A 25,508-nucleotide genomic window follows, 5' to 3' on the forward strand; every position below is an offset into this window, starting at 1 on the left:
ATGCAGGCCTGGCTGACTGCAGCTCAGTCTGGTCTCGCGCTCTCTGACCCACTGCTCTGGGCTCCAGCCTCCCCGGGGGCCTGTCCCCTATCCCAACTCAGGCTTCCTTTCTCCTGCCTCTGTGTCTGCAAACTCAGTGCCAACCCTCCCTCCCTCCCTCCCCACAGATGTCCTTGCTCTCATTTCCAGCCTAACGCTGCGGGTCCCCGAGTGCCCCAAGACCTAGCTCCAGCCTCTCTTCCAAGCTGCCTCCTAGCCCTCTGCCCGCCCATCCGCAGGCCCCTCCTTGGAGCCCCTCCCTCTCCTCCACTCTTACTTGGCTCCTGTCCACTCCCACCCGCCATACTCCATTCTGGTCACTTGCTCACTTGCTTTTCTCCTTCATCATCCCTCTGTGAGCTCCCCAGAAGAGGACATTAACCCTTTCGAAAAAAAGAGCAATTTCCGATTCAAAAAGTAATGTATGTTGACTGTGGGCAATGTGGAAAACACAAAAACATACAACATATAAAGAAGACAATGAATGTCACCCCGAGTCCCACCACCTGAAGGTGACCGCTGTTAAATAATTCCAATCTTTTCCCCATGCTCACACGTCTGCTTGTGCTTTTCCCCAGCGAAGCCAAAGTCACACTGTAAACTTTTGAATTCTGCCTTTTGGAAAACGCGGTGCAGCCTCCTGCGCTTTTTCGCTATTGGCCAACATGCTCCCTCACCACGAAGTGGGCGGTCGTCCCGCGCGCGGTTGCCCGGTACGGGGTGTTCCGGCTGCCTCCAGGGCAGGGTCCCCGCGCGGTCGCAGCCTGGGCGCCTGGCGGGCCGCCCCGCTCGCGCCTGCGCGCCGAGGGGTGTCGGCTTCGCCGGGGCACCGCGCGGGGCCGTCCGAGGGCAGGGTCGCTTCAGGCTGATTTCTTGGGACAGGGGCGTCCTTGAGTTTGGGGCTGCTTTCTGGCAGCCGCCGGCAGCCGCCTCTCGGCCGGGGCCACAGGCGCCCCGCCCGCCGTCCGCCGCTCTGCGGGGGGGCGGTCAGAGGATTCCCCCGGGGGCTGACGGGGCGGGGTGGGGCGGGGCCGTGGGCGGGGCGCTCCCGCCAAGGCCGGGTCCCCGCCCCGCTGCGCGGCGGTATCGCGAGAGCTCTCGGGCGGCGCGGGGCTCCAGGCGGCGGCGCTTCCCAGCCGGCGTCGGCGGCGCAGTACGCAGGCGCGGCGGGCAGGTTTCCCCGGGCTACAGCCGGCGCCGTCGCCCGCTCGTCGGCCGCCCGGCGCCATGGCGGGCTGCGCGGCGCGGGCTCCGCCGGGCTCCGAGGCGCGCCTCAGCCTGGCCACCTTCCTGCTGGGCGCCTCGGTGCTCGCGCTGCCGCTGCTCACGCGCGCCGGCCTGCAGGGCCGCACCGGGCTGGCGCTCTACGTGGCTGGGCTCAACGCGCTGCTGCTGCTGCTCTACCGGCCGCCGCGCTACCAGGTGCGGGTCGGGCGGGGGTGGGCCGGGGCCGGGGCGAGGACGGGACCCGGGTGGGTTGGGCGCAGCGCGCGGGCTCCGTCCCCCTCGGGATCGGGGTGGGCCGGGAGCTGGGCCTGTGGGAGGGACCGCCTCCCCCGGGCGTGTTCTTTCTCCGGAAGTTCAGTTGGCAGGAGGGACCCCGCCTCGCCAGGCTGGTGGGGGGGTGGGGGGGTGGGGGGGGGCGGGGCGTGGGTCGCGGGCCCTCTCTCTCCCGCGGAGTGGGTGGGAAGTTGCAGTTGGTGCGGTTCAGCAGCTGCGCTTGGCGTGGGGAGGAAGCGGGCCCACGAGTTCCTTTATGTCATTTAAGTTGTGGAGACACACTTAACCTGCCGCCAAGTCAGGTCAGAAGCCCCCGCAGTGTTACTCGGAGGGGGTTGGGCACAGAGCCCCGCACGTCCCCGACTAGACTTGCTGCGTGGACTCGGGAGAGTCTGGCCAGTAAACGAGGTTCATGCGGTGTTCCCACTGCTCTGAATCATAATAGCAGTAATGATAGCAATGGTAGCTCGAACTTACACACAGCACTCTTAAGTGCTTTATGCGGGTACTCTTCACAGCAGTCCTAAAAGGTAGGTAGCATTGTTGTCCCCGTTGTGTATAGGGGGGAAACGGAGGTCCAGAGAGGTTAAGTAACTTGTCCAAGGCCACACAACCAGAGAGGGGTGGATGCGGGATTTGAACCCCAGGCACGTTTGCCTTACCCTCTTAGTCTCTGAGCAGATCAGCTCTAAGTGTTTCCCAGTAGCCTACTTGTCCCAAGGAAGTGGGGTGTGTGCTCTTGCAGCCCGGATGTGTGCTCAGGGAACAGCCCGGTGACTGAGCTTCTTTTGGGTGCATTTCAGATAGCCATCCGAGCTTGCTTCCTTGGCTTCGTGTTCGGCTGCGGCATGTTGCTAAGTTTTAGCCAGTCTTCTTGGAGTCACTTTGGCTGGTAAGATGTATTTGGGGGGAAGAGTGGTTTTGAGGCAAGGGTGGGAGGATCAGAGGGTCAGAAGTGGTATATCCTCATCCCTGTGTCTCCTCTCTGACTGGCTGAAGGCTGTTGAGGATTCTGTACGGTCTCTGATGTCCAGCTAGATCCCTATGTCTCGGACCTTGAGAACTTGTGCCCATCGGTTGCTTCTGTTGCAGGCAGAAACAGGTCTCCCTGGCACCCTCCCCATAGGCGCCTTCATCAGTAATGTGACGAGCCCTTCCCAGAAGAGGGTACAGGTCCTCAGTGACAGGAAGGGGCAAGGCTCTGGCTCGTCTTCACAGGCCTTTTCCGTCTCTAATTTCTATTAGGTCACATCTAGCGCCTCCCCCACGGCCACTGTAGGATTTTCCCCTACACTATGATTTCAGTCCCTTGAGCCTTCTAGTCCCTGACCTGGATATGAACCAGTGGCTTCAGGTAAAAGGCTTTAACTCCCGTTATCAGTTCTCTGAGCCATCTAATCCTTCTTTGCTGGAGTTATCTGTTTGGCTGAATTTTTGTATTCAACATACATCACTGCTTTGTTTTGACTGTGTTCCACTTTCATATTTTACTGTGTGGTGTGGTATCCTTTCTAAAAGACTGAAGGGCCCATAATGCCCTCATGACCCTAGTCTGTTTGTGGGGTCTGTTACATTCAAAAGTAGTCTTTTCAAAGCCCCACCTTCTGCAGACCCGAAGAGTAACGTGACATGTGGGTGCCTGATGTCCACTCTCAGGCAGGTGACAGCAGGACCTCCTCAGAGAATTCAGGGACAGTTTGGCAGACCCAGATCTGCACTTGGACTTATGGCCAACTTGATTCCCTTGCCTCAACTTACCTCTCTTTCTTTTTGTTTTTAAATAGGTATATGTGCTCCTTGTCACTATTCCATTATTCTGAATATTTGGTCACAGCAGTCAATAACCCCAAAAGTCTGTCCTTGGATTCCTTTCTCCTGAATCACAGTCTGGAGTACACAGTAGCTGCTCTTTCTTCTTGGATAGAGTTCACACTCGAAAATATCTTTTGGCCAGGTCAGTGTGTCCCACGTTTCCCTCTGGAGGGGAGAAGGGTGGCTTCTGTGCAGGCCTGAGGGTGGTGACGTGGGCTCGCCTCCCAGGTGTAATCTCCCCGAGTGGCTTTCCCCAGCTCTCCGTCCTCACTAAGCTCTTTATAAAGGACAAGCACAGCTTGTGGGTTCCGCTTCCGGATTTTGAACGGAGGACATGTTGACCGTTTGCTTTAAGCCTTCCACGACGTACCGCACTACCTCATGTGAAGTCCCGACCTTCGATAGCTATAATTCTAATTTTACAGTCAGAGATTTGCATCTGTTCATTTTCTGTGACTTGAGACTTTTCGTGTCAAGATGTTATTAGCAAAAACCTCTGCATCTGAAACCTACTCTCAAATGGAACTTTCCACAGCAAATTAAGTAAAATATATGTGGTTCCCAGGATTTGGTAAAGGGCCAGAATGGGAAACATTGGATCCCTCTCTGCTTCACTTAGCTGTCCTTGTCCCCAAGGGAAGGAGGGGCATGTGACAGAGGGACACGGATGGAGAGCTCATCAGGTCTTTGCCATGATGCTCTAATCGGGTTGTTGGCACTTGAAGCAAATGAACAGCACGACTTAGGGGAATGTGTTTTGCTTATAATTAAATTTTAATGTGATGACAAATGCTAATTGCCCACTAGCATGTTTCTAATGTTGCTGGCCTTGGAGAAATAGGTTCAATTTAAGCATCTGCAGGGGGAGCTCCATGGGCCCATGTCTTCACTTCCTGTCTGTCACATGTCTCTCCTCCAGAACTGAAGCAGATCACCTGGCTCAGTGCCTTGGGGTTGCTGATGGTGGTCTTTGGAGAATGTCTGAGGAAAGCGGCCATGTTCACAGCTGGTTCCAATTTCAATCACGTGGTGCAGAATGAAAAATCAGAGACTCATACCCTGGTGACAAGCGGAGTGTATGCTTGGTTTCGGCATCCTTCTTACGTTGGGTGGTTTTACTGGAGCATTGGAACCCAGGTACAGTATCAGAAATGACAGTGGTTGCCTTGGATTCTTTTTACATTTTAAAAAATTTAACGGCATAAAATGTACCATTTTGAAATGTACAGTTCAGTGGATTTCATTGGATCTGCAAGGTTATTGGTCTCCTTCAAATAGGTGCATGTGCCCTCTGTTGTGTTTCGGTGGGTGTAGAAGGGGCAGGTTACCACACATGATTTATTCTCTCTTTTCTTTTCTTTTCCTTTCCTCTTTCCTTTTTTCTCTTTTCTTTTCATTTATTTTTTTAAAGTTTGTTTTGAGAGAGACCACGCATGAGCATGAGTGGGGAGGGGCTGGGAGCCAGGGAGAGAGAATCCAAAGCAGGCTCCACCCTATCAGCACACAGCCTGACTCGGGGCTCAGTCTCACGAATGGTGAGATCATGACCTGAGCCAAAATTGAGTCGGACGCTTAACTGACTGAGCCACCCAGGCGCCCCAGGATTTATTTTAAAACTTTCATTTCTGAAACTTAAGACTGCTGCATTAACGATCATACTCCCTGGGAACAAGTTGATTGTAGTTGAATCGTGTAATTTACCATAAATGCTGCCTATGTATTTAAGTGCTCTAGGACTAAAGAGTTTTCGTACCTCTTTGACCATAGGTCTTTTTACACTGTGGCCCGGCACACAGACATGCATGAAAACGGAACAGGTCTTTCCCAGAGCAATATTTGTTCTTACTGAGTACAAAATACTCCTGTTTTCTATCTTGTTATTTGTGATGCACTAAATGGATTTCGGGGCTCAGTAACAGGTTGTGGGCTGCAGTTGGGAAACCCTAGTATAGGGTGTGTTGGGAAGCCACATGTGGTTGCTGGCTGTGAGGGCACAGGCTCTGGGGCACTGACAGGGCCAGTCCTGGCTGTCATGTTGGCTGCTTGGCCTCTCTGTCCTCACACACTGAGGACAGCAGTGCCGCCCCATAGGTTCATTGTAGGGGCTTATTGGTCGTAAAGGGCTTAACTTGTGCCTGGAATACGGTTAAGTGCCCAGTAAGTAGTGATGGGAATAAGAAGTCAAGGGCATGTGCCTGGCTCTTGGTGGAAATCGCCCAAGGGGGAAGACATGTGTCCGTAGGGGTCCATCAGAAGGGGCAGGGGTGGAGTAGTGGGTTTCCCACACAGCACAGGAAGTTCCTGAGAGCCGGGAGGTGTTCTTGGCCTGGAGGGACTGTTTGGCTGTGGATCAGCGGGGAAGACATTCTTAAGAGTGGAGAAAACACATGAGTAAGGAAGTGAGAGGCAGTCAGAGTGGGGGTACAGCCCAGAGAAAAGGGGCCAGAGGAGGTGGCCAAGGTGCTGCTTTTCTGGGTTGGGGCAGGGGAGTGGTTTGAAGAAAGAAGTGATTTCATAAGCTCAGGTAGCAGTGGATCTGGTACAGGGATGGGCTGGGGCGGCAGAGGGGCGGGGGGGGTGGGGTGCAGGGCAGGGGCCGGGGACCAGGCAGCTGCAGGCTGGAGGGGGTGCATGGAACAGGAAGGGACAGGCTAGGAGCCCCACGGGGAGCTGCCATCAGCCTCGAGGACTGAAATCTGAGAAGTTGATGTTTTAATTTTTAGGTACCTCTCACATAAGAGGAACAACAGAAAAGCGTATGAAAGAAAACTGCCGTGATGAGCGTTTAGCTCTAATGTGAACGCGGTGGGGTGGTTTCAGTGCGTGTGCCCTGGCCGCTGCTCTCAAAGACCCTGATAGTATTTGAGAATCTCTGGGGCCCTTCCCTGACGGGAAGTCGACCGCGGGTGTTCAGGAGAAGCAGTGCTGCTGACGTTCGTGGTGTCAGAACACTCTGACCCCGATCGACTTTGTGTCCCCTGTCAGGTGATGCTGTGCAACCCCATCTGTGGCGTTGGCTACGCTCTGACGGTGTGGCGATTCTTCCGAGATCGGACAGAAGAAGAGGAGATCTCATTAATTCACTTTTTTGGAGACGAGTACCTGGAGTATAAGAAGCGGGTGCCCACAGGCCTGCCTTTTATAAAAGGGGTCAAGGTGGAGCTATAACATAGCAGGAGCGGGCCAGGCTGGGCCAAGGGGCCTCCCCCCTCCACACAGCCCGGGACAGAACTGCCTCTGGCAGCCACGCCGCAGAATGGATTTTCTGAATCATTTTATACGTCACCAGTTACTCTTCTGGAATATCACTCGAGACCAAACGGTCAGAAGGCCTTAGGACCAAAGGACCCCATACCCTAGAGCAATCTGTTCTTGGGCTCAATCAAGGTAGGACATAGATTAAAGGTGGGCAAGGAGCAAATAACAGCAATATTCAACAGTGCCCCTCCAGAAGGGCCCTGGCGAGAGCCCATGGCCCACGAGGTATTTAGTGTAACCAAGACCCCTCGGGAGAGGTGGACTCGCTCATGATGTCGAGTAAGGCTTCTTCTGCAGGAAGGGGTATGTGGGCATCAGTGCTTAGTGTTAGAAATTCGTTCAGAATCTTTAACCGAAAAACACAAACAGCACAGCTTCGACCTCCTTCTTTCTGTGCTTAAGTGCATGAGCATCTATACAGTTTTAAGATAATTCTTTATAAGGCACTTTGGCTCTTAATATATTTAATCGTATTTACATATCTATTTTTTATAAATAGCAGTATAGATTTAGAGGGGACTCACTTGGTGTTTATAGCCCCAACTTTTATCTGGCAGAATGGACACCTCCAGACAACTTGGCTGAGTGGCTTTGTGTTCACAAGGGCACCCCTGGCCAGGGAGACTGGACCCCTGTGGCTTTCCCCGGGGTCCTGGCTCCCGCTCTTCTCCCCAGAGGGGGCTGTTGTCAGTGACACAGGCATGTCAAAGGGGTGTCATTTTTCCTTTAACAGAGAAATGCTCACTGAGCACGTGCTCTGTGTAAGGCGTCGTCAGACACCGGGAAGTATTGCTCTCCGTTGGTTTGGGATTTCAGTCTTTCACCATAGCTTATATTTTTCTGTTTCATTTGAAATCTCTCAACTGTTGATTTCTATGTTCTGTTCTCAGAACTTCACCATCTCTAACATCATCTCGCACTGTCTTTCCCAAGGGGGTTTACGCACACACCACTGCAACATTCAAGCAAGTCAGTGTACGAGAGTCTTAAATAGAGCAAATGGTCCCGACGGAGATGTAGTCGGTATTTTTGTTTTTCAAGTTTGGGGAAAGTGGTTGGCTTTAAGTACGTAAGCTTTAGGACCCTTGTTTAATTCTGGACCAGAGAGGGCCTTGGTCTCCGCGTGGAATCCTTCCGCTGTGGCGCTAACGGAGCCTGATTACGACGGCCGCGGCGGCCCCGGCTGGAGGGCTGCTGTGCTGCCACGCCGTGCCGGGCGGCTTCGAGGAGCCACTTAACCTTTCCGTGCCTAGACTCCCCATCCGTAGAATGGGGTCAGTACCACCTACCTCATAGGGGTGTTGTGAAAACTTAGAAGAACAACGTCAAACGTTTTTAATACTTAGATGAGAGAGAATGGCGTGAATGAAATCTATCCTGTGCCAGAGTCACACAGACGTGGACGTTGCTTAGCTGTACCAGACGCTGGAAACGTGTGTTCAGAAGAGCATTTTACCAACTCAGAAACATCACTTGTTTCTAGATTTCATGGCCTAATTAATTTTTTTGTTATTATGTATACCAAAGAGGTTTACGGGTTTGTTGATTCCTGGGATGCCGCTCGCCCGTGTGAGCGGACTCTACCATCGGCCCTCGTGAGGGCCTTGCAGCCAGGCCGGCCGAGGCCGCCGCTGGAGCACTCAGCAGCAGGTCCTTCTGGCACTCCCCAGTGGGACTCCCCACTCCCCAGTGGGGCACTCCCCAGTGGGACTCAACATGCACTTACTCTGGGAACTCGAGTTGACTCACTTCTGACTTGTTCTCCAGACCACGCTTAGCAAAGTCAGCTCCGCTCATTGGAATGCAGAATGGAGGAGGGTGTGGCTGGGGTTTTGGCAGCCATCCCCAGCTGCTTGAGGGAAAGTGCTGTGCTGTATCTACCGGGATTGGACCCAACTTTCATTCCCACTGAGGGCTGTGAAGCTGTCTTTAATAGATGGAGAACAGCTAATGATGGCCCCCCTGGCTTTGTGGACAGAAAGTCTGAAGGTGTTGGCGTTTGGCGATCTCATCTTGCCCCACCTGCTGGAATTCTCAAAGCCCACCTTCCTGCCGGGGCCCTGAGCCCAGAACGTGGACCTGGTGTTTTGTGGCGAGGTGCTGCTGTTACACCACCTGGGCTTTAAAGAGCTCTTCCAGGGGCGGGACTAGGGGGGCGCCCTCACCCCGACTTGTACGCCCAGGGCAGAAGTGAGCAGTTACTTAGGGAGAAAAGATGAACTGCTTAGGGGCAGGATTTGGCAAGTGATTGACTTTCATCTAGTACTGACATTTTCAGATTATTTTTAACTTTATAAATTTAGCAGTGACAGTGTGCATGCAGAGAATCAGGTTAATGAAGTGCAGGCTTTTGGGGTATTCCCAAAAGCTTTTGGGCAAAGGCCACGTCACCAGTTCCCTCAAATTAAGAAACTGTCAAGAGATTACTTACTTTTTCCATTGCAGGTTTTAAAGTGGAGATTCTTAAATGGAAAAAAAGGCACTGCACAGAACAAAGCTACTTTGAAGCAGCGTAAAGTGAGACGTTTTATGAGGATTTGCAGGCTGTGGCCGAGAATAGCAGCTCGCAGAAAAGAGGTAGTGAGTGGGGTGAGCCTGGCTGAAAGCGAAAGGCAGCGTACCCCACTGCCCCTTCATCTGTATGAACTGCTTCTTGAGCCTCAAAACTAAACTTGATTAGTCCCTTCCATTTATTTAACACTCTGAGTGATGGACACGATAGGGAAGTATTCCTAAACCAATACACGTGTTAGTAGCTTAGGCTCAGGAGGACCGGCCACAGCTCCAGCTTTTTGGTAGCAGCCCCTCCGTAATAGGCACAGTGACCCCCACTGTCCCTTCTCTGCACTTTCTTACTGCCTTAGATAGTTGCGATCTCCCACCACATCTTGCTCCTGTAGTGGCTCGATGAGGTTGGTGGGAGAGGCTTGCTCTCTCTCTGCGCCCTGCTGTGAGAGCTTGACGCCTTGTCCTGGGCCCCGAAGGCCAGCCGGCAGGGGTGGTCCCAAGCGCTTGCTCTAGAGGAAGCCGTCCCATAGCTAGGAGAGTAATTTAATGGAGTAATTATTTTACTCTTCTTTTTACATGCAGAAATGTTTATTTAAGTATTTTAAATTGGATTTTCTTTCACAGATACTGATTATTTCCAATTCTTAAATAAAACTGTACTTGATTTCACTATGAGCGGTAGCGTGATTGTGTGGGATGTAGGAACTCTAAGATCACGTCATCACTGGCTAAGAAATGTCCGGGACCTACAGCATAAAACCAGATGTGTTTTGCCCCTTCAATTCAGTTTTGAATTCTAATCTGTAACCAGTTTGTTGTGACGAGTTCCTCCTGCCTTTTAGGCTCCCATGGGTTTAGGCTTTGGAATGAGGACATCAGTGCTCTGAACGCAGGGGCAGAACGGTGGATGTTGACGTGACATTTTCACGGATTGATGTGCTCCCCTACCTGGCACATGGAAGCCATTTGCTGTTCATTTTTTGGTGGTGGTTTTTTTTGTTTTTTTGTTTTCAAGTTTATCTATTTTGAGAGAGAGGGAGAGTGCAGGTGGGGAAGGGGCAGAGAGAAAGGGAAAGAGAGAACCCCAAGCATGCTCCATACCACCGAATGCACAGCCCAATGCAGGACTTGAGCTCATGAACTGCAAGATCATGACCTGAGCCAAACCAAAGTTGGACACTTAACCGACTGAGCCAGCCAGGCGCCCCATCCGTTTGCTGTTTGAACCACCACATCGAGCTGGATGTTTCCTTAAAATGTGACTGTGTGGACATTTTAACTCCAAAACTTAAAATTTTAGGTCATCTGGGTTAATTTTCCTCTTTAAAGCATTTGTGAAATTACGCTTGATAGAAAGGACACCATGTAGGAGTAGGAATTTCTGGAGAAAGGATTCTGAGTCATCCTTTAGTAATACCAGTAGAAGGTGAACACGAGAGTGACCGTTGTCTGGAGAAGCAGCAGAAAGTTGTGGGGAAGTTGTACTGACCCTCTCCTGCAGCCCATGCCACCGGCCGCCTCTCCTTTGCCCTGGCAGCTCAGTCCTTCCTTGACAGGAGAAAATGGGAGTGACAGTTTTCCCTTTTGCTGAGTCTGCTCAGATTACCGGCTGGAACTTCCCAGCAGGGCCGTGGCTCAGGACACCCTGAATTCTTGGGAGGCAGGCACGGCAGGGCTGTCTGTGCACGGCCCCTGACGGGGGCAGGGCCTGGCGCTCCCGCAAAGGAGGTGCCAGGCCAGCGAGGGGCTCGCGTGGCACGTTCATGTGTTCACTCTTTCCAGGCGGACTGGGGCGTCGCCCCCAGTCCCCATGAGGAGGACGGAGACTTCATGCAGCGCAAACACAGGGAAGAGTGAAACTTAAGCCAAAGAATCTGAGATTAGGACCGGTCCGAGTGTCTGGGTTTTTCCGCTGATTAGTGATTACCCCTTATGACATACCTGGTGGGAATAACCTTTCTTAAATATCCCAGTCTTGACCTGCGTGCTGTGAAATGCCCACCCCTCCGGACCAGTCCCGTTTGCTAAGTCGGGCGCTCTCTCTGTGTTGGGCCCTCGCCCCCGTTTTTCGGTTTGGGTCTATGAGGGTCTTTGTTTTTCAGTGGAGACTCTTCTTTGAGGCTGTTTGGAGTCCGGCTGTTCCCTCTGGGTTCTGACGTCTTCTCTCTCTTCTCTGCGACACTCACCGGGTCATTCCTAAAGGGACACTTGGCATGAGTGCTGCCTGGCACCCCCCATTTCACTGTGTGCCAGCACCAGCATGGCTCCTGGGATGGGAAGCCTTTCTGGACGACACCAGTGGGTGAACCAGAACCTTCTCTCCTAAAGGATTCTCCTCTCGTCTCTAATGGTTTTTAGTTGCCAAAACATTGGCAGCTCAGGCTACGTCTGTGGCTCGCAACAACAGCTTTGAATGGACAGTCCTCTGACGCATCTGAGCCGAGCGTGGTGCCCAGGAGGGTGAGACTAGTTTCTGCTCTGTCACCAGCCACTCTGGACCGTGGCAGGTGCTCTGTGCCCTCCAAGCTCTCTTAGCTCTGGTCTCCTGCAGCCCTGGTCTATGCCCCGTGCACAGCAGGCTTAACTGAGAGCAAAATACTACAAGATCAGCCCGTGACAGTGACGGATCTGTTACCACACATTCTTCTCTTTCTCTGGCAAGGATTTTGGCAAACCCCGTGGTTCCAGTGACTAGTGATGCTCCCACTTGGAGGAGAGAACCCTCAGTTACTTTTCCTCATTCAAGTGAATCTGACTCACTTGATGTAAATGCCTACGAGCCAGTCTCCGGTGCCCGCAGCCCTCGGTGGCATGAATGGTGCAGGCAGCAGCCGTGGCCATCTGCAATTCTGGAGTGCGGGTCACGTCTCCTCTATGAAGCCGCCATCCGGGTTCAGAACCCCTCTGACCCGTGTTTTACAAACAGACCCAGCCAAGGCTCTAGAGCTGGTCAGTGGCAAGCCTGGACCGAATGGGAAAGAAAACCCGGGACCTGTCTCTGAGATCGAATCTGCTGGAAAGACTCGCCTTACCTGGCCTGGGTCTCAGCACTGACGTCCTCCTTGTGCGTGTTCTGTAGGTGGTCCAGCTGTTCCCCTGCGGGCACCTGAAGCCTGTGCGGGAGAGACCGTTCCCGGGAGGCTCGAAGGCAGCAGAGCCAGTCACTGTCCTTCAGCCCCCTCTTCGGACAAGACCAAACTGAATGAGGCACTCGGGCCTGCCTAGGGCTTGGGTCTCAGCTGTTTACTGAGGGCCAGAGCTGCTCCCGGGGACGGCAGCTGCGCTGTGGTTGGGAAGAAGGCACCGCGGGGCCAGGTGGTGGGGAATGGCAGGAACGGACACCTGCGTGTCCCAGGATCCCTGGGACAATCTGGGAAGGGGGATCTGGTCTGGCTTCTCTGGGGAACTGAAAGGCCATTATGACTGGGGTGTGGCCAGGGGCTGCCGTGGTCAGAGGTGGACAGGGAGGGTCCCGAAAGGGCTGTCGGGCCCCGGAGTGATGGGAACTCTAGGCTCTAAGAAGACCACTGGCTGTGGAACACCCTAGAAGGGCCAGAGAGGGTCAGCAATGGTGGCGTGGCCTGGGGCTGCCGTGAGGACAGTAGGCAGAGACAGATACATCAGCAGAATTCAGGGTATGTAGGAAATGGGGCGAAGGAAGGAAAGGAATCAGAAGGCCCCCTGGCCTTCTCACTTGGGCACCTGGGGGATGTGATACCACTCCTGAGGGGTACAAACAATGGCACGTTTGGGGGAGGAAATGGGGTTCTGCCATTGTGGGATCTGAGGCCCCTGTGACCTGTCCAAGTGGAGACATACCCCGCCCCAGGAGGAGGCAGCTGGAGAGGGGTCTGGAGCCCAGGGGGGCCTATGCCGGGGAGGGCTTGGGGGTGGTCAGTGGCACATTGGAGTTTTAAAGTGGGGGGACCGGATGGAGCCCCTTAAGCATAGGGTGTGGGACGGGGAGAGGCTCTAGGACTGAGCCCTGCGGAAAGCTGACACTTGGGCACTGAGCAGAGGTGGCAGAGCGGCCAGTCTGTAAAGGGACAGCCTGAAGGGCAGGAGGGAAACAGGTGTGGGCTGCCTCAGAAGCAAGACAGGAGCCTGGTGAAGCCAGCGGCCTGCTCTTGAGCGCCGGGAGAGGCCAAGCGCTGCAGCCAGAGGTCGCAGAGGACAACAGGCCACAGGAGCGGGCTCAGTGGGGACGGGGGTGGCGGGGGCGGGTTGTGGGCACTGGGAGAGGAGGAAGCAGAGGCAGCAACGCCAGCTGCTGGAAAATGGTGCCATGAAAAAGGACAGAGGCAGCCAGCCTCCCCCGTCCCCCCCCCCCCCCAAACCTCCAGGAGCTGGGCTCCAGCCTGAGCTCCTCCTTTCCCTTTGCCAAAACCCACCGCTGGCGCCACGTCCCCCGAGACAGGCGGGCAGGAGCACGTCCTTGAAGCTAGTTCCTCGCCGAAGCAGCACACAGAAGGAAACGTGCGCAAACTCTAAGAACGAGGCTCGGGACAGGCACGTGGCCTGCACAAGTTGGGCAGCGGCACCCGGAACGTCTCCTCCTTCCAGAGCCCCCCACCCCCACCCGGGGATGACCACCATCCCGACTGCTAATGCCAGAGGTGGTTCTGTCTGGTTTTGACGTTTCCTAAACGTCTCATAAACGGAATCACACCGTCTGCGGAGCAAGCGACTCGGAATGGCAGCTTCGGAGCCGATGCGGCAACTGGTCCCGGGTAGACAGGGATTTCAGCGCAATTGCGCAGAGGCCAGGCTGCGTTTAACCTCTCCGTGCGCATGTCAGAATAGTCACCGGAGAGGTGGCTTGGCAGTTCGGGAGGAACACGGTCACCGCACACTAGTTCTCCTTCTTCCTCAAACTCACGAAATCTCCAGGAAAGGGGCCAAAACAACAGGGGAAGGAGCCTCTCCAGGTTGAGGAGAGAAAAGGGTAACACCACAGTTTTGGAAGCTGGAGGGTAGTGGTAACCTCAGCAGCCGGGAGAAACCCGAGCTCGGAACGGACACGGGACACGCCCGGCCCTACTGCCTTCACACCAGGGAATCGCCTCTACCAGGGAGGACGGGACAGAAATAGGGAGGGGGCCGCCTCAAGCTCCCCACGGCCGAGCGGCCTCCCCTCGCCCACCCCAGCCCCCTGAAGGGTTGGTCTCTGAGAAGGTACCAGGGTACAACACGGGTGGGAAACGAAAACCAGGGCTGCCTGCAAATGCTCCACACAGCGGCCGCCAGGAGGGAGACTGGGGAACGACAGGAAAAAAGCACTGCCCAGCCTGGTCCCCCCACCCCCCTGCAGTGAAGTGCCACCCATGTGCTCTGAGTTTCTGGCCTGCCCCCTCTGCCCCCCACCCCTAATATGAGCACATGATCAAGGATGGCCTGAGAAAAGTCCTTAAAATGGAAGACAGAGAGAGGGGCGCCTGGGTGACTCAGTTGGTTAAGAGTCTGAGGTCATGATCTCACGGCTTGCGAGTTCGAGCCCCGAGTCGGGCTGTGCGCTCAGAGCCTAGAGCCTGCTTTGGATTCTGTGTCCCTCTCTTGCTCTGCCCCTCCCCCACTCACTCTCTGTCTCTCTCTCTCTCTCTCTCAAGAATAAACATTAAAAAAAATAATAAAATAATCCAAAAATAATAAAAATAAAACGGAAGACAGAAACCTAAACAAAAACTTGGAGGAAAGAGACTTAAGGGAGAAAGAAACAACAAACACCTATCAGCCTTGGAGGGGTAAGAGACTGTCCATAAAACAACAGAATGCTGTGTGTTGGGGGGGGGGGGGGGGAAGACCATGTTACAAAACAAGGGCTCTTGGAAATGGAAAACAAATTTTACACATTTTTATTTATTTTTGAGAGAGCACGAGCAGGGGAGGGGCAGAGAGAGAGGGAGACACAGAATCCAAAGCAGGCTCCAGGCTGTCAGCACAGAGCCCGATGTGGGGCTCAAACCCACAGGCCGTGAAATTGTGACCTGAGCCGAAGTCGGACGCTTCACCGACTGAGCCACCCAGGCACCCCCAAAACAATGAAATTTTAAAAAGAGCTCTTGGGAATTTTCTTCAAAAATGAACTCAACAGAAGGGTTGGAAGAAAAGAAATCTCTCAGAAAGTGCAGCAGAAAGACAAAGAAGAAAGTACCGAGGAGGTACATCAGCCCAGGAAAGCCAATAGTCCAATAATAGGGATTCCAGGAAGAGAAGTGAAGAAATCAACTAATTCAAGAAGACATGTCAAAACTGAAGGACATGGGGGCACCTGGGTGGCTTGGTTGGTTAGGTTGGTCATGATCTCACAGTTCCTGAATTCAAACGCCACATTGGGCTCTGCACAAGGAGCTAAGCCTCCTTGGGATTCTCTTTCCGTCTCTGCCCCTCCCCGGCTTGCTCTCTTTCTCTCTCTCTCAAAATGAACAAAACAAAAAACCTGAAGCACATGAACTTACAGACTGAAAGGTGCTTCCTAATGGATGGAAGTAGACCCTCACCAGTGTGAAGTTTCAGAATGCTGGGACCAGAGAAAATTCCAGAAGCTTCGAAAGAGAATAAGTAGATCTCATCACAAAGATTAGGAGTCAGAATGCCTTCAAACTTCTCAAAGACAATCTTGGAAGCAAGGAAATACAGTGATGCCTTCAAAGACAATCATTTCCAATCTAGAATTTCACGACTTATTTGTTTGAGAGAGGGAGACGGCAAGCACAGGCAGGGAAGAGGGGCAGAGAGAGGGAGAGAGAGAAGAGAGAAGAGAAGAGAGAAGAGAAGAGAAAGAGAACCTCAAGCAGCCTCCACACTCAGCAAGGAGCTTGGTGAGGGGCTCAGTCCCACAACCCCGGAATCATGACCTGAGCCAAAATTGAGTCAGATGCTCAACCAACTGAGCACCCCAGGCACCCCTCCAGTCTAGAATTCGATACCCAGCAAAATCATCAGTCAAGTGCAAAAGCAGAATATAGACATTTCAGACTTGTGCTGTCCAAAATATGTACCTCCTGTGCACCCTTTTCCAAAGAGTCACAGAAGGGTGCAGGGGCAAGGCAACGGGAGTCCCCCAGAGGGTGGTGGAGAAAGACTTCAGGCTGACCGCGGTCAGACCTACAGGGCAACCAGCCCACCCTGGAACCAGGTGATGCAAGAGACAAGCACATTGAGAACCTGCCACCAACATCCCTCTGCCACTGTAACACCTTTTGATGCCCAAGTATGGTGCTGAGAGCCTAGAGTTGGCTTAACCATGTAGGGAGGCAGTTCTGCCCTCTCCTCCGTGTCCTGCTGCCTGGATCTGTCGAGGGCCCTCATTTCACCCCTAAGAAGTGTCTTCTGCTTTGGCCTATTCCTGAGGGCTAGAGGGGGGCAATGTTGTGCCTCGAAGCAGAAACTCCGAGCAGCCAACTCATTCTGTGTCTTTGAGAGATGTCCAGCACCTGGTCTGCCCAGATGCCCTGAGTAAACCCTCGTGACCTGGCCCACTGACTTCCTGAAAGGAGCTCTTCTGCACGTATGGCACCTTGTCCACACACATTCAGAAGTGTCTTGGCTCCCCTGTGAACAACCCCTGCTCTCACCTGGGCTCCAGTCGCTCCTTCACCTTGGCAATGGAGCGGACGTAGGGCGTGATCTGCTTGGTGATGCTGGTCAGGTAGGCATTCTCCTGCTTCAGCTGGAGAAGGTCACGGAGCTGGGCTGTGGGGGCCAATGCCAGAGCGTTGGGTCTTGTTGGCTTCAGGTTCTTCTTGTCAGGCTCACACCTTCTACGAATCTATCCCAACTATGTCATCGATTGCCTCTTTAATTAAAGAGCATCGTGAGACTTGTGGAGGTATTCTGTTTACTGAATCCTGACCTCACATGCATCATTTTGGGGCATTAGCAATCGTGAGGCAAAGTCAAGGGCTAAGGGGAGGAGCCTGGGAGTCTGTATCTGGTTAGTGGGTAACTGACTTCCTGCCCCTGCTAACACGTGGGTTAGCTCCAGGATGGGGGTGCACCCAGCAGCAGTTGCCTGGGACCTTTGTAGATCTCCTGCTCGTTAGCTACCCGCTGGTAGGATTCCTCCCAAATCTGAAAGAGAAAGGGAGTTGGACGTTGCATATGGCCATCAGCTGGAATTCCCACTGGTGGCATTTCTGTCCTCTAGCTACTCAGGTCCACAGGGCACCCCCAGCTAGGTCACGGGGTTCCAGGCAGCAGAGAGCCTCATTCCAGAGCCTGCCACACGAGGGCCTCATGATGGACCAGGCCAAGCTCCTCCTTCTCTCTCCTTCCCCTGTATGCCCGACAGGTGGGGCTGCAAGGGGCTCAGCGCCCGGGGAGGGTCTACCTCCTGGAAGACCGCTCTCATCCCCTCCAGGGAAGCGTACTCCAAGGCGATCTGCGCGTCCACCTGTGCGGACTTGTGCAGGATGTCTCCCATGATCTCCGCCTTGATGAGCGAGTGGTGTTTGGTGAGGTCCCGGTGCAGTTCCTGTACCTGGTCCTTCAAGTTCTGCGTCTCTGCCTGCAGGCGCTGTGCACAGACACCTAGTGAGCGTGCCTCAGCAGAGGCCCAGCCTCCAGGCCAGGTGGTCAGGACTCGATTTGGCCACTGCACGCTGGGCAGGCAGGGGTGGGGACATTCCCAGCCTGCAGGTCCCTGGCCCCGCTCACCCGGTAGGAGTCCTCATAGTGGCGGCAGTGCTCCACAAAGGGCGTATCCTCACCCTCGGCCAGCAGCACCTTGGTGCTGATGGACCGGTGCAGCGTGGGCTTTTGGATTAGTGACCCCAGCATCTTTCCCGCTGGGGAAGGGCAGCTGGGCCCCATCAGCACGTTGGGGCCTGAGCCCGCTGCTAGCCTGAGGGGGAGAGAGCCAGTGTGGATGCAGATGGGGGGGGGGGGTTGGGAGGGTCTCCCCTTCTCCAGGCTCTCAGCCTCTCCGCGGGACTGCACACCAGAACCACTTAGGAACTTTGAAAAAGTCTGCGCAAGGTGCACCCAAGACCAAGGACATCAGCATGGTGTTTAAAAAAATCCAGGGTAATGTCAATGTACAGGAAAAGGTCCATCCAGATGTGTCAGGGCTGGTGCATAATAAACTTTGTTCACTCACCCGCGGGACTCTGGGCATTTCACCTGACACCCAGTCTCCCCTGACCGGGTCCCCGGGGTCCCTGGCACATACATCCAGCTCAAGCATTTCTCCTAAGTTCTCCTGGGTGTCTGGCTCTCCAGACTAAAGCCCGGAAGTCAGGCCTTACCCCAAGCTGCCCCTCCCTTCAGTCCCTAGGCGCCAGGGGCCGAGTGGCGGAGGAAATGAGCGGCAATTGGGGACAGTCCCGGTCTTCTCTGTCCTTCCCTAACCAGGCTCTGCTCTGCCAGGTCTGCCCGGGGCTTCCGATCCCTCCGTCTGGGGAGGGCGGCAGGCAGCCTGTCCCTACCGCGACAGGGTACCTCGTGTCGCCCCCACACCCCGCCCCGGCGGCAGGGAGGGCGCCCCCAGCTGCTCACGTGTTGGGGGCGGCCCCAGCCCCCTGCGCCCGGCGCGGCCCCAGCAGCAGCAGCGGCTCCAGGCAGCGCGCGAACTCGGCGCGGTAGTCGCTGGCGATCTGGGCGGCGGGACCGGCTGGTGAGGCGGCTTCCTCGCCCCCTCCGGCCCCTCCGGCCCCGCCCCGGCCCCCCCACCCCGCGCCGCCCCGCACCTTGCTATTCTGCGCTGGCCGGAGGCGCTGCGGCCGCGTGACGATGCCCTGCAGCCTCTCCAACAGCTCCTGCAGCGGGAGGAGGGCGCTCAGGCCCCCGGGAGCGGGGGAGGGGGGCTGGCGGGGCAGGACAGTGAGGCCCCGCGCCGCGAGGGCAAGGCTGACTTTGGCACTCACCTGGTACGTGTTGGAGTCCCTTCCCTGGGACTGTCCCAGAACCCCCACGCCACCCCAGCCCCCAAGTCCACAGGCAAGTTGGGGGGAGCCGGACTTCAGTAGACACCCCACACTCTGGGCGGAGTGGAGTGGAGGCTCCCGCTCCCCTCCAGGCTTCGCCGTCCTTTTAAAAGGGACTCAGCTGGCCCCTGAATGGTTTGCAGATGATGGTGCGGAGGAGGGGGAGGTCAGCCGCAGAGAGCCCTGGTCCAGACCCCGGGTGGCAGGCTGCCAGGCCCTGAGGTGGGAGTCCTGGGTGTGCAGGGTGGGCTTCTGATGGGGAGTGGGAGACCCCTCAGGAGCCAGGGGGACTCACATAGCCCAGGTCCAGGAACTCAGCCTTATTGGCCAGGCTGAGGAAGGATGAACAGTTGACCAGGTGAACCTGTGGGCGGGACACTGCTCTGTAAATGGTGGGGTGGGGTGGGGGGGGTGAGTGCCCAGCCCTGTACCCCCAGCTCCCCTTACCTGCAGGGTGGGCAAGAGAGTGGCCAGGTGGGAGAGCTGCTCCTTGAAGGCCTTGTCCTTCTCTTCGTATTGGCTGGGGGAGGGGCAGGCAGCCTCAACTCCTAGGGGAGTGCCGCCCACCCCCCACCTGGGTGGGGGGTGGGGCTCAGAAAGGGGAGGTTCTATCTCCCCACCAGCTCTGTGCATCCTTCCCCGGTGCCCTGAGCCACCCGGCCCTCCTGGCCCAGATGTCTTGCTCCCCAGGGTGGGGCAGGGTCTGCCTAGGTCCAGGCAGGGAGATAGGTGTATGGAGGCCAAGGGACAGCGAGTGGAGACCCCGCCACCACTCACCTCTGCACCGCCTGCAGCAAGAGCGCTTTCCTCTCGGCCAGTTTGTCCTGGGAGGGATGGCCTGCTTCTGACTGGGCGCGGTCAGCCCGCCACCTCCCGGCCCAGCACCCCCCCACGCCTGGGGCCCAGCCACACACCTGGTTCCGCTGCTGTCCCTCCAACCTCCTGGCTCTTCCTGCCTGCCCCCTACTGCCTGGGAGTCCTGGTGCCCTCACCTTAAATGTCAGCAGCTCCCCCCGGGGTGGGGGGTGGGGGGGGGCGGGGAGTGTTCCCTCACCACCCCGCACCTCTGGCACCAGCCTGGGGCTGGAACTCTCCTGGCCACCGTGATTAAGTAACTCCATGCGCGGCTGCCCTGCTACACCGGAAACTCCACGCGGGCGGGAGGTGGGGTGTTGTGGGGACCGGATTGTGGCTGATGAGGATGCTCAGCCTGTGGCTGTCGGGTCCCCACTACCCCTCACCTGCATGCTGCCGAAGAGGGCATGAATGGCGGCCTCCTCCGCCGCCGCGCTGCGCCGCACCTCCTCCACCATCGCCTGCAGCTGCGCGATGGCCTCCCGTGTGGCCGTCTGCAGGGCCTTCACGGCCTGGGAACAGGGCGGCCTCAGCCCGGCAGGCGCGCACCTCCCCTGCCCCGGCGCGCTGGGCACCCCGCGCTCACCAGCACCGCCTGCTCCAGCCGCTCGCAGCCCTGCACGTAGGCTGACTCGAGGTCCACGCAGTGCGCCCGGCTCTCCCTGCGGGGACCCCGCGCGTCAGCCCCGCTCCCGGCTGCCCTCCGGCACCCCCTCGCCTCCCGCTCCCCCCTACCCACCCCTGCATGTCCCGGAAGCAGCGGATGCACAGCAGCGACTTCTTGTCGGTGGAGAACATGATGTAGGGCTCGGCGTGCAGCGCTGCGGCGGGGGCGGCGGGGGCGGCGGGGGCGGCGGGGACGGAGGTGAGGGCTCCGGGCAGGCCCGCCCCGCCCGGCCCCGGCCCCCACCCGACACGCCGCACTCACTGCACTTCTGGAGCACGTCGCGGCTGCGCTGGCCCAGGGCCACGATGTCGTGGCGCGCGAACATGCGTGCCCGGTGCGTCTCATCGCGGCAGCGTGCGCACAGCGGCTGCCCACACGTGTTGCAGAAGTACGTGGTCTCTGCGTCCTAAGGACAGAGGACCAAGCGCAGCCTCAGCCTGCCCACGGGCCGAGGAGCCTGAGTCCCTGAGCACGCACGTGTCAGAGACTGTCAGTCTGAGCCTGGGGCAGGCACGCGGCTAAAGGCAGCCCTTCCCGGTAATCATGACGCTTGAATATACCCAGTTTACAGATGAGGGGTGGGGGGAGCAGAAACATTTTACCTACAACAAAATTTCGTGTTCGAAGGCTTCTCAAGCCCTCCTTGGCACCCTCAACAGTGGCCAAGTAACGGTGCCCACCCTGGCCATCTGTGTCACAACTTGGCTGGGAGAGGGAAGGAGGGCCCATTGGTTCCCTTCCCTACGCAAGACCTAGGGCTGAGAGGCCAGGTCTCCCACTGCCGCTGTGGCTTTGACCCCAACAACGGCTGTGTAAGCACGGCCCCAACTCCTTACTTTGGCATTCAAGGCCATTTCCTTCCATGCTGTCCCTACCTCCAACCCCTAACCTCCCGAACTGTCGGCTCTCACTTGCCCAGCACATCCCGAGCTTTTGGGCCCACAGGGCTGTCCTCCTGGGGCTTGGAATACCTCACCCAACCTTCACAGGCGAGTCCCGCGTGCCATTCACGTTCACAGCCCAGCCTGAAGCCTGGCCTCTGCTCCTCTTTCTTAGACTGGGGGAGGGGGGCAGGAACACCCCTCTCCAACAGCACATTGTCCTCACTTCCCCTTGGGTACAGGTAGCTTGGTCAGCTCCCCAGGTAGGAGCCCTCGAGAGCCATCCCAACTCCACCCCAAGTTTGGGGACTGGTAAGCCCTCCCCCAGTGGAATGATGTTAACCTCTGCCACTATCTGGCTAGTGCCTCAGGTCACTTGTCCTGGACCTCAGTCTTCCCACCTGTAAAACGGGGCCCACATTTGGGATCCAGGGTGACTTAGGTTTTGGAAAATCCACGGAGGGACTAATCCTCTAAGGACATGGGGGGCACTCCCCCTCCCCCCAGGCACTCCCCCCCCCCCCCCAGGCCTCCCTGCCTGCTTGCCGCACTCCAGGTCACAGTTGGCACACTGCACCACCTCCATGCCATCCCCTGAGCTGTCCACCAGGAACTGCAGCAGCCGATCCACAGGAGGGAGCCCGCTGGGGCCCTTCACCACCGTCTGGTGTCTGTGGAGAAGCTCAGCCAAGATCCAGATGCCCCTTCCCCATGGCTCCTTATCTCCTTTCCCACCCCCCGCATTTCAGGCTGGAACTAAAAATAGGAGCTGGCCTCTGCTATAAATATCTCACCCAGTGCCCATTCTGACCCCGTCCCCCACTCTGCCCCATCCTGGGCGAATCCTGGGGGCCCATGGGGTTGGCGACCTGGGGTTTCAGAGGTGGACACCTCCCCTCTACCCCTTCTCAGCGCATTGCACAAACTTAGGGCTAGCCCTTGTAACTTGAGCCAACATAACCTGCTTCTGTTGATCTAATACTCAAGGGATCCCCCAAGTGAATTACTGTCAGTGTTAGGGTTGCTGTGCTGAGATCGTGCACAGCCTTCCTCTCGCCTCCTGGCTTTCTAGGGGAGGGCTTCTGCCAGTTACTCCGGGCCTCGGTTAACCTGCTCTGTACAATGGGCGGGAGCCCGCATTCTGGGGCTGAGAGGTGCGGGCTGGGGGCAGCCTCTCCCAGCGGCCTCTGCCGGGAGTCAGAGCCCTGCCCTCCCTGCACCTAGCCCCGCATCCAGACGGGGCCAGTCTCCCCGGGGGGTGGGGGGCGACCACTGGGCTTTGGGGCACTCACTGGCACAGCGGGCAGGCGAGGCGGCCGTCGGTGGCGCGGCCCCGCAGGCAGCCGGCACAAAAGTCGTGGAAGCAGTCCAGCAGGCACGGGCGCTCGAACTGTGCGTGGCACAGCGGGCACACCAGCGGGTGGCCGCTCGCGGCGTCCGGGGCCCCCAGGCCCTCCAGGGGCACGAAGATGGCTCCCGACATCTTCTGGAAAAGCTCAGGAAGGCGGCGGCGCGTGCACGGTGCGGGGAGCCGGCCGCGGAGCCCGCGCGTCCCCTCTGCCCGCGCGCGGCTCCCTCCCGTCTACCCCGCCCCGCCCCGCCCCGACGGGGCGTCCAGCGGTCGTGGGGCGGGGACCACCTAGGCCCGGGCTGGGGTCTGGAGCGGCCGGGGCGGGGAGAACCGGCAGCAGGCGTGCGGAGGGGTCGCGCCCTGTGCGCGCTCCCCGCCTCTCCCGCACCCCCTTGGTGGCCCCGGAAGGTCAGGCCGCAGGACCGAGCAATGCGTCCTACCCAACGTCTACCCTCCCCTGCCTCCTCGTCGCCCACCTCGCCTCACTCCCACCCCAGGAATTCCCCTCCCGGTGTCCTCTGGGTGACCTGCAGGCGACACCCCTTCCGCGCTGGACCGCAGCACTGCTCGGGCACGATGCTCCCGTGCACCCTTCCCAGGCCGCCCGCTGCGCCGCGACGAGGGCTCCCGCCACGGCCACGGTCACTCCGCGTCTCGCCCCGAGGGCAGAGGCGGGAACGCGGAGGCTGGAAAGGACCGCGCGGCGCGAGGGCCCGAGGCTCTGACTGGCTCCCGCCCGGTACCCGAGCCCGGAGCCCGGAACCGCAGGAGCGCCGCGCAGGGCGGGGCCGGAGGACCCCGACTGTGGGCTCCGCAGGGGTGCCGAGGCGCTCTGGCTAGGCCGGCTCTCTCCCGGACGACGGGGGCTGGGACACGAGTGGGTGTGCGGGTCCCCATTTCCTCCACGGCCAATTGGGGGCGCCGGAGAGCAGCGGCCGCCCCTCCGCAGACAGCGCGTGGGAGGGCCTGGAATCCCAGGCGGGCCTCTGCCTGGTTGGAGTCTCTCGGCCAAGAGACTGACCTCTCAGAGCCTCTCTGTTTGGGTGAAACAGGGCCTGCCCCTCGGTGATGCGCGAGAGTTTAATGAACTGAAATGAGCCTACTAGGCTTCTAAGTAATGAAGGCCTCAACCCCCATCACCAGCCGAGTTCCCCAAAGAAGGGGTGAGTTGGGGAGGGAGAGGAGTTTCTGAGCCTTTCCGGCAGAGCTCCCTCTGCTGTTCATGGCCAGGCCGGTCCTTGTTTATCCCAGTGTTATTTTCTCCAGAGTGCCTGCCATGCTTGGGTCATTTTCTACCTTCTCTGCACATGTTATCCTGAGCTCTGGGAAGGCAGTCTCTGTCTCTGCCCCTCCTGAAATCAGAGTCAAGCCCAGAGACTGACCCACAGAAGGTGCTGGATAAAATCTTATCAGTTAGGATGTAATATTTTAAAGCTAGGAGAGAATATTTAAAGCTGGGTTTTGAAGGATGAATAGGAGTTTGACAGTGGGAGAAAGGAAGAGAATTGTAGGTATAAACTACCTGTTCTTTCTCTCTCTCTCTCTTTTATTTATCTGTTTGTTTGTTTATTTATTTAGAGACAGAGAGAGCTCGAGCAGGAGATGGGCAGAGAGAGAGAGAGGGAGAATTCCAAGCAGGCTCTGGGCACAGTCATCCAAGAAACCAAGAGATCATGACCTGAGCCAGAATCAAGAGTCGGACACTCAGCTGACTGAGTCACACAGGTGCCCCTAAACGACCTGTTCTACCCCTCTCTACCCCTGGTTCTATTTGTGCTCTAAGCCACAAGAACTGTAATAACAATAGCTAATGTTGTGGACAAGGTACTATTCAAAGTTCTTTTACTTGTATGAACTCATCCAGACAACAGCCTTAGAAGGTGGAAAATGTTACCCTAGTAAGTGATAGAACTGATATACAAAACTACAGGATACTTCATAAGCGAATTATGCAGGAGTTTCCTTCTGGAGGGGCTGTAGGAAATGGATGTCCCTTCCTGATACTTGGGCTTATTTAATCCATTGATTCGTGTCTTCATCTGTTAGTAAGCAGCTGCCATAGGTCATACACATGGGAGGGACCACAGTAGCCACGGTTAGCCAAGTATAAACATGGACAAGTACAATAATGACAGATAATAATGACAGTGCTAAGTGCTCCAAAGAAAATTATCAGGATGATGTGAAGGAGGGCAGCTGGGAGGGGTGGAGCTGAGGGTACACTAGGTAATCCTGGGCAGAGACAAGCACTGAGCCTGAGACCTTGCAGGATGAGAAGCGATCAGACACAAGAAAAGCCAGAAAGAGTTCAAAGTGGAGGGAGCAGCACATATAAGGTCTCAGAAGTTGGAATAAATGTCAAGCAAAGAAAAGTAGACCCATGTGTGTGGAGACTCAGGAACTCAGGGGTGAGGTGGGGCTGAGGACGGAGATGGGTGTAAGGGTTACGGGTTTGGGGGGGGAGGGGGAGGGGGAGTGGGGTCATGGGGGTGAGGGTGGTCCACTCCACACTCTAGACTAGAGATATCAAGGAGGTCACTGGTTGTGAGTCAGGAGTCCAGGGAGGGGTGGAAGCTGCACACAGAGACTTGGGGAGTTGTATTCAAAGGCATGATCTTGGGTCACACCAAAGGTCAAGTGCAGATAAAGATGAAGGGAGCTCTGTGTCCTGCAGCCCTTCAATCCAGGGAAGAGGAGGGAGCAGTAAGGAGATG

At 56.6% G+C, this 25,508-nt stretch overlaps 2 protein-coding genes across 4 annotated transcripts; one reads left to right on the top strand and one right to left on the bottom strand.

The window, feature by feature from the left end:
* Positions 1-1,155: 1,155 nt before the first annotated feature.
* Positions 1,156-7,618, top strand: ICMT (isoprenylcysteine carboxyl methyltransferase). Its single transcript, XM_060625004.3, has 5 exons — positions 1,156-1,461; positions 2,343-2,431; positions 3,324-3,493; positions 4,271-4,488; positions 6,337-7,618. The coding sequence occupies exons 1-5, from the start codon at positions 1,267-1,269 to the stop codon at positions 6,517-6,519; spliced, it is 855 nt and encodes a 284-aa protein (XP_060480987.1). The 5' UTR covers positions 1,156-1,266; the 3' UTR covers positions 6,520-7,618.
* A 2,023-nt stretch (positions 7,619-9,641) lies between these two features.
* Positions 9,642-23,742, bottom strand: RNF207 (ring finger protein 207). Of its 3 annotated transcripts, none has more exons than XM_060625001.3 (17): positions 22,736-23,717; positions 21,982-22,114; positions 20,824-20,968; positions 20,635-20,716; positions 20,482-20,557; positions 20,282-20,407; positions 19,818-19,864; positions 19,488-19,560; positions 19,336-19,404; positions 18,804-18,872; positions 18,613-18,710; positions 17,773-17,959; positions 17,447-17,632; positions 17,136-17,187; positions 16,692-16,809; positions 12,150-12,230; positions 9,642-11,313 (listed from the first exon to the last, which is right to left on the bottom strand). In XM_060625001.3, the coding sequence occupies exons 1-17, from the start codon at positions 22,924-22,926 to the stop codon at positions 11,142-11,144; spliced, it is 1,905 nt and encodes a 634-aa protein (XP_060480984.3). In that variant the 5' UTR covers positions 22,927-23,717; the 3' UTR covers positions 9,642-11,141. The 3 variants fall into 3 exon arrangements, 2 of the variants coding, with proteins under 2 accessions (XP_060480984.3, XP_060480985.3); XM_060625002.3 differs by lacking the exon at positions 9,642-11,313 and adding an exon at positions 11,331-11,989 and having other exon boundaries at positions 22,736-23,742; XR_013557731.2 differs by lacking the exons at positions 9,642-11,313; positions 17,136-17,187 and having other exon boundaries at positions 22,736-23,730.
* Between the last annotated feature and the right edge of the window lie 1,766 nt (positions 23,743-25,508).

Source organism: Panthera onca, chromosome C1 (genome assembly GCF_046562875.1).
Source record: "Panthera onca isolate mPanOnc1 chromosome C1, mPanOnc1 haplotype 2, whole genome shotgun sequence".
Taxonomy (NCBI): domain Eukaryota; kingdom Metazoa; phylum Chordata; class Mammalia; order Carnivora; family Felidae; genus Panthera; species Panthera onca.

Coding starts and splice junctions, on each gene's coding strand:
- ICMT (XM_060625004.3), top strand. CDS start 1,267: ATGGCGGGCTGCGCGGCGCGGGCTCCGCCGGGCTCCGAGGCGCGCCTC. Junction 3,494..4,270: donor CGAAAATATCTTTTGGCCAG/GTCAGTGTGTCC, acceptor TCTCTCCTCCAG/AACTGAAGCAGATCACCTGG. Junction 4,489..6,336: donor ACTGGAGCATTGGAACCCAG/GTACAGTATCAG, acceptor GTCCCCTGTCAG/GTGATGCTGTGCAACCCCAT.
- RNF207 (XM_060625001.3), bottom strand. CDS start 22,926: ATGTCGGGAGCCATCTTCGTGCCCCTGGAGGGCCTGGGGGCCCCGGAC. Junction 18,711..18,803: donor GGCCAGCGCAGAATAGCAAG/GTGCGGGGCGGC, acceptor CCCGCCGCCCAG/ATCGCCAGCGACTACCGCGC. Junction 12,231..16,691: donor AAGGAGCGACTGGAGCCCAG/GTGAGAGCAGGG, acceptor TCTCCCGCACAG/GCTTCAGGTGCCCGCAGGGG.